We start from the raw sequence: 7,448 nt of genomic DNA, 5'->3' as shown, positions 1-7,448 counted from the left end.
AAATGGCGTTATTTCATTCTTTTATGGCTGGGTAGTGTTCCATTGTGTATATGTACCACATCTTCTTTACCCATTCATCTGTCAATGGACACTGGGGTCGCTTCCATGTCTTGGCTATTGTAGATACTGCTGCAATGAGCATTGGGGTGCATGTATCTTTTCGAGTTAGAATTTCCTCTGGATAGGTGCCCAGGGGCTCTGACCCCTGGACGGTGGGGCCCAGCTTCCCTGCCCGCTGCACCTCTTACCTTGTCTATCTGTGGGTCTCTGGGTTTGGGTCGGGCAGTAGCCCGCCGGCCAGCCCCAGCCCCGCGCTGAGCTCCAGAGCCTGACTCAGACAGCCAGGGCCCTGGAGACTCTCTGCTCTGGGCTCAGCTCGCCTCTGAGGCTCCCCCTGGGGTGGGTGGTGCTTCCCTGTGGCCCAGGGTCGTCAGCCACCTCCCAAGCATCAATCTGGGCGGCCCCTGTGCTCCCCAGATGCCAGTCTTCCGCACCAGCAGGCCCCGGCCAAGTGGGCAGCTTCCTACCTGTCCCCGGCCATGGCCCAGCAGGCTGGACCGAGTTTCCGGACAGGGAGCTGGAGGCCGGCCTGGCCATGAGAGTGCGGGGTGCCCCTGGCCCCCTGCCCATCCGGATAGAGCCTCTTTGTCCCAGCATCTGGCTCCTTTGGAAGGGACACAAAACTCTCCCTCCCCACAGCCTGGAGCCCTGGTCCTTGTGCAGCCCGACTCAGAGATTATGAACAGACACTGGTGCTGGGCGGGGTTCGTCCCCGAGGGAAACGCCCTTGGGGTTTGGGGCCGGCCCTCGGTCCTCTCCTGCTGCTGATCCCGGCCGTGGCCGTCCAGCCTTTGCCCCCCAACCTGGGGGTTTCTGGAGCAGCCGGCCATGGGGAAGGTCTCCGGTGGGTGGTCACCCGCGGAGGGAGGGGTGGCGCCAGCCCCCTCACCCTGCCCGGGGGCTGCCCACTCGAGCTGCACTGCAGGCGGGTAGGTGTTTACGGAGCATGTGTGGGTAGTTTGTTTCCTGTTCAGACGGGAGGGGGGAGGCGGGGCAACCCTGGGAGGGGAGCAGAGGGTCTACGGGGCAGGGGCACTGGGGTGGTGGAGCTGCCCCGTCTGATGGGTCAGGGGAGGAGCCTGTTAACATTTTCCCGGTTGAGTCGGAAGGAAGGACAAACTCTCTTTTTAACCTTTTATTTTGAGAGAAGTGAGGATTCACACGCAGGTGTGAGAACGGATACAGACAGCTCCCGGGTCCCTTCGTCCACTCTCCCCCCTGCTGACCTCTTGCACGGCTGTGGGGCAGCACCCCACCTGGACGCTGGCGTTGGTACCACCCACGCTTGTGCAGATCCCTCGACACGGGCGCTGAGGGCGTGAGTGTGTATTTCGTGCCAGGCTCCCGTGTCCGCTGCAGCCCTGGTACGGAACCTTCCATCCCCACGAGAACACCCTCCTCCTCTGGCCCCTCCCGCCCTTAACCCCTGAAATCACTGCAGTTTTGCCACCTGGAGATTGTTGTGTGAACGGAATCCCACAGGGCAGCCTTGAGAGCCATCGCCTTGCCCGTTTCCCGTGGAGCTGTGTCCGGCGCGTGGCTGGACCACACTTTGTTCAGCCGCTCGCCCGCGGGGGACACGGGCTGTCACAGCTGGGGCAGGATACGCAGAGTGCGCAGAGGTTTTTGTGTGGACCCGTCTTCACGTCTCTTGGGTGGATGCCCAGTGGACGATCACTTTTAATCCACGAAATAACCGTGGGCTACTGGGACCCCCCATGTATTCACCAAGACGTGGGGTGAGGGCAGGGGTCACGTGTCTCAGAGGGACGGCTGAGCGGGGAGCGGGGAGAGGCAGGACCTGGTTGGCTACCTTAGGACCCGCCCCCCAAACCTCACAGATGCTCATCGGAGGTGCCCGAGGGCCCCCGCTTCTCAGATGAGATGCTCTGGAGGGGCAGTCACTGGGGAAGGAGAGGTGGTCTTCCTGGGGGGGGGGGGCTGTTTCCTGAGGAAGGAGGCCAGCTGGAGAAGGAGCCTGTGTGGAGTGGATGGTGCCCCCCCGCCCCCCAAATACGTCCACGTTCAGATCTCAGCATCTGGAACCGGTCCCTGCCTCCCAAGGGACCCCCTCTGCCCTCCCAGAGACCCCTCTGCCCTCCCAGGGACCCCTCTGCCCCCCAAGGGACCCCTCTGCCCTGGAAAAAGATCCTTTGCAGATGGGATTAGGGTGAGGCTATTGAGATGAGGTCATCCTGGATAAACCCAGTGGGCCCTCCGCCAATGGCAGGTGTCCTCACAAGAGACAGAAGAGGAGAGACACGGCCACGGAGGAGAAGCCGTGTGACCACGGAGCTGAGACTGGGGTGATGTGACCACAAGCCCGAGCAGCTGGACGCGGCAGGAAGGACCCTCCCCTGGAGCCTCCAGAGGGAGCTCAGCCCTGCCCACACCTGGATTTCAGACTTCTGGGCTCCAGAACTGCAACAAGAGAATAAACTTCTGCTGTCTGGAGCCCCTGTTTGGGGTCCAGTGTTACGGCCGCCTCAGGACAGGGATACAGGGCATGCTCGCTGAGCCCCACCACCCCAGGAGGCTCCCTGTTACGTGGCAGGAGAAGCCCGCGGGCAGGGTGAGGGACAGGCTTGGAGAAGCGGCCTCCACCCTCCATCGGGCTTCCTCTGCCGCCCTGGCCGCCCAACCACCCGCAGCCGAGCTCACGCACCAGAAGCCCTGGGTGGGCTCCTCTACCTCCTGTGCTTTCTACAAGGATCTGGGAAGACATCCGGGCTCTCAGACGGGGTCTCGCGGGGGTCCCCGCCCTGCCCCAGGCCCTGGGCTCCCGCTGAGGCCGGGCTGAGGGGACGCCCCCGGAGCTTCTCTCTTGCCCAGGCTGCTGGCTGGAAGGCAGTGAGGCCCACCGGTGTTGCTGGGGTCGACGATATTTTCTGGGCCAAGTCCATGTGATTTGCAGATTTTTTCAAATCTGTCCAGGAAGCTGGGTTTCAGCTCTGGGAACCGTCCTGAGGACAGAACAGCTGGCGTCAGGATCCCTCACCGGCCATTTGGGACGGTGTGGGGAGGGGACAGCGTGGCGGGTGCCCGGTGGGGCGGCGGAGGCACCTGGGCCCGGTCCACACCCGCCCTGAGACACGATGGGCTGCGGGCAGCCTGGCCGTGGGGACCTCGGTATGTGTCGAGACCCACTGGGACGGGGCTGTGTTGGGAGCAGGGGCCCCGGGGCCCGGCCCGGCCCTGTCCCGCGGACGGCGGCTGTACCGTAGAGCGCCAGCACTTGCGTCTCCGTCCCGTTCCTGAAGTTCCGCAGTCACGTACTGCAGGTAGTTGGCCTCCGAGACCTGCAGCAGGTTCTACCCCAAGTCTGCGTGGAAGCTCTGCTCAGCCTTGCCCTGGCCCCCACCAGTGCCCGCATCCCCCAGAGGCCAAGGGCACAGACCCTTGTGGGTGGAGGGGCGGGTGGAGACCCCCGCCGCCCCGGAGGGCCCACCCAGGCTCGCCTCCCCGAGCCCTAGGCTGGCTCTCCCGCCTCCCTGGGGCCCTGGGCGGGGGCGGGGGGGGGCGGGGGGAGCCCGGGCCCTTACAGGCCAGGCCCACTTCTCTCACTATGGGGTCAGCAGTCAAGAGGTCTCACAAAGTGCCCTAAATCAGAGCTCACTAGGGGTGGGGCCGTCAGACAAGGCAGCACCCGTGTTCACTTACAGGTGATGGTGTATTCCCCGCTCTTACCCGTTTTATCACAGACCATGGCCACATCCACGCACCCGTTATGCAACCTGGAAACCAGCGGGGTGATGCCCGCAGCGGGACTCCACCCGGAAGCCGTGTGACCAGCTCCTTCCATCCCTCCAGCCTCGTCCCCATGTCCTCTGCACCCCTACCCCAGCCTAGCACTCTGCTGCCCCCCACCCGGTGCCCCCAGCGCCGTATGCAGCACCCCCAGATGGCCAGAAGCTGATCCACACGGGTTGGGGGGGCATCCGTCCTCCCCAGTTCTGGAGAATGTGGGCCACTCACATGAGGTGGAGGCTGAACTGCAGGCCACCATTTTCTAAGCTTTCGATACTCTGCATGAAGACCCTCAGATCCCCGTCTTCTTCTATCCGCCTCATGTCGTCTGCGGCCATGGAAATAGAATACCAGGTCCCCCAAACCTGGAGACAGAGGCTGTGGTGGGTGTGGGAGCCCGTAGGGCATCCTGGACTTCTTGGTGCCTCCCTCCTGGGCCAGACCCTGGGCGTATGGCTCCCAACCAGGGACCCCTCTGCCCTCCCAGAGACCCCTCTGCCCCCCAAGGGACCCCTCTGCCCTCCCAGGGACCCCCCTCTGCCCCCCAAGGGACCCCTCTGCCTCTCAAGGACCCCTCTGCCCTCCAGGGATCCCTCTACCCTCCCAGTCTGCCGTTGCAGCTGGGGGTGAGAGCCTCAGGAACAGCATCCTGTCACAGGTCAAAGACCCCAGGTGGAGGCAGGGCATGTGCCCTGCAGCCAAACCCCCGGGAAGGCCCAGACCCTCAGCCCCACCTTGGAGATGTCATGGTTTCTCCACAGGATTCTCTGGAGGTAGAAGTCCTGGGCAGAGACCAGGCTCAGCTCCAGGCTCAGCAGGAGCAGTGCCACGCCCTCCGGTGGGTGCCTGCCCTGAGGCCCGCCCCCTTTATCCCCCTTCCTGCGCTCTGGTTTCCGGCCCCAGCCTTACGTGTCCTCCGCACAGGCCGCTGCTTGCTGGGAGCACAGCCGATAGCTGCCGCAGCCACCCCCGCTTCTCACAGTGTCCTCCCCCAGGGACGGCTGGCTCTGGAATCTGCCCGGACGGGGGTCCGGCTGGGTCTGAAGCTGCAAAGGGAAGTGGGGACAGGGACGCGTCTTGGCCTGAAGCCCCGCCGGCCACAGGGGCGAGTGACGCCGGGGCCTCTCGGAGCCGTAGGACGTGGGCAGCAGAGGGCACTGCCCCTGGAGGGGTCACTCCTGCCCCTTCCAGCCCGGCCCGGCCTGGGTGCTCCTATATGAGAGCATCGATGTGCCCGGGCAGCCACACGTGCAGGTCGGGGTCCTGAGCAGAGGTGGGCAAGTCCCAACTCCCCTTCTGCATCTGGGCACAAGGTGAGCTGGTGGTCGGCGTGCGGGGTGGGGGTTGCGCTGGACCAACCAGGACATCGGCCACTAAATCCTTTTTTATCTTTTTAATTTATTTTTTAAAATTTTATTTATTTATTTTTGGCTGCGTTGGGTCTTCGTTGCTTCACGCGGGCTTTCTCTAGCCGCTGCAAGCGGGGGCTACTCTTCGTTGCGGTGCGCGGGCTTCTCATTGCACTGCCTTCTCTTGTTGTGGAGCACGGGCTCTAGGCGTGCGGGCTTCAATAGTTGTGGCACGTGGGCGCAGTAGTTGTGGCGCACGGGCTTAGCTGTTCCACGGCATGTGGGATCCTCCCAGACCAGGGCTCGAACCCGTGTCCCCTGCACTGCCAGGCAGATTCTTAACCACTGCGCCACCAGGGAGGTCCCACTAAATCCTATTTTAAATAACAGACACAGTTTATGTATTGATTGAATATTTTTTTATTGAGCACCTACTATGTCCAGGCACTGGGATTAAAGAACCTGGTCTCAGGAGGGCTGTGCTCCAAGGGGGACACAGGCATTAGACAAACAGAAAATGACAAACGGCCTCCTCCTCCCCCACTTCCTGCCCCCACCACTGGCCTTCCCTGTGCCCTTGGACGGGCCGACCCCCCTCTGACCGAAACCTCCATCCTACTCAGTGGGGTTCCCAGGTCAGCCACCTTCAGCTCATTCGGTCCCTTGGTCACACCACTCACCCCGGCCTGACCATCAGCCATTGGCAGCTTCTCCCCGTCTTTGGCCACTGTGAGGACGGGGGACAGTGCAAGGACAGGGAGGGTATGAAGACAGAGCTGGTGCCTTTGGTCCACAAGTGAAATTCCCAGAGGTGGGCTGGGAGTTGCTTCTTCACAGAAGCCCTCTTTGCTCACCCATGTCCCCCAGGACCCCCGTTTGAAGGTCGCAGTCTCTGTCACAGAGGACAGCTGTGACGTGCCTCCTGGTGTCAGGATTTCTGTGACCTCACAGGATGAACAGGAGTCTTGGTTTGGTGCTGGGGTCACGTGACTGTCTCTGAGATGATGCCTGCTTGAAGGGCCCTCCAGGGCTGCTGGAATGTGCTGGATTCTGTGAGGCCAGGAGAGGAGCGCCCTCAGCCCAGCTCCGTCCCAGCAGCCATGGCCTGTCCCCACCACCCTCGCTCCTGTACCTGCCAGGGTCACCTTCCCACTGAGATGCTGCCATCGATGTTCTGCTGCATGAGCCATGACAGGCATAGACATGGACACGCCTGCATGCAAATGCACGCACGTGTCAACACTCACGCACGCACACTCATGTGTGTGCACACATGGCCCCACCCTGCATCCTGGATGCTTTGATGCACCCAACAGATCTTATAACATGAAGCATGCTGTTTCTATCTTCAGAAAGATGAGTACTTAAAAAATATTCTGAAAGCAGAAGAAGAGGTTTGCTCTCCTGGGGCGAATCCACTGCCTGGGGGATGAGGGAAGAGAGGGCTGTTCTTCTCCATCATATTCATGAACAAACTGCTCAAGACACCTCCCTGCGAGGGAGGGTCAGTCCCTAGAAGCAAGGAGGGACCACAGAGGAAGTGAGATGCAAAGGAGAATTTAAAATACCCTTTAATTTTTCAAACAGGACAAACTCCCATTGTCCAGCAGCCATGAGGAGCCCCGGACAGCAGAGGCATCATCGTGACCGTGACTTTCCAGGACTTACATCACCAAAGGGTCTGCTGACATCACCACCCACGGAAGGCTAAATGCCGCGCAAGCCCCCCATGGTGTCTGGCCCGTAACTTTACAAAGACCCAAAGATAGACGCTCGGAAAACGGCCATCCCCGTGGGCCGTCATGACCGCCTCTTACATTGCCCCAACTGAGGTGAAGGGCCCCCTCAGAAGGGACGTGGGGAAGTTTGGTGACAGTGGTAGAAGCGGTGCCTGCCTTGGGGGTGTCGTCGCTGAGACTCACTGCTGGAGAGACCCCGTGGTACCCTACCCACGTGGCATTGCTAATGCCCTAGGATTCAAGCAGGGGTCAGTGTCACATTGCGGGGCACGAAAACCGCCTGGCCAGCGTGGAGGGGTCCAGTGGGAGTACAATGTGCGCGGCCTTTGCCCTGTCCAGTGTTCTAGTAGGAGGTAAAAAGAAACAGGTAGATTACATTTCGTCATATATTTGTACTTAGCTCAGCAGATCCATATAATCAATGTAAATTTATTGATTACTTACTTAAGTTCTTTTCTTTCTATGTTCGTCTTCAAAGCCCAGTGTGTTTTGTGGACTCACAGTACATCTGAAGTCAGACCGGCCGCCTTTCACGTGCTCGACGGCCACACGT

General features: G+C 61.1%; 1 protein-coding gene across 1 annotated transcript; it reads right to left on the bottom strand.

Moving 5' to 3' along the window:
• Positions 1–2,793: 2,793 nt before the first annotated feature.
• On the bottom strand, positions 2,794–6,014 carry LCN9 (lipocalin 9). The gene is given in 9 exon segments (XM_029203498.1): positions 2,794–3,023; positions 3,280–3,329; positions 3,331–3,382; positions 3,721–3,794; positions 4,036–4,172; positions 4,542–4,653; positions 4,717–4,853; positions 5,759–5,883; positions 6,011–6,014. Coding segments are annotated over 9 exon segments (921 nt in total).
• Positions 6,015–7,448: the final 1,434 nt, after the last annotated feature.

This window comes from Monodon monoceros, unplaced genomic scaffold (genome assembly GCF_005190385.1).
Source record: "Monodon monoceros isolate NGI ecotype Baffin Bay Population unplaced genomic scaffold, NGI_Narwhal_1 Super_Scaffold_5, whole genome shotgun sequence".
Taxonomy (NCBI): Eukaryota; Metazoa; Chordata; class Mammalia; order Artiodactyla; family Monodontidae; genus Monodon; species Monodon monoceros.
The sequence above is the reverse complement of the archived record's forward strand: the minus strand, read 5'-3'. Positions and strand labels throughout refer to the sequence as shown.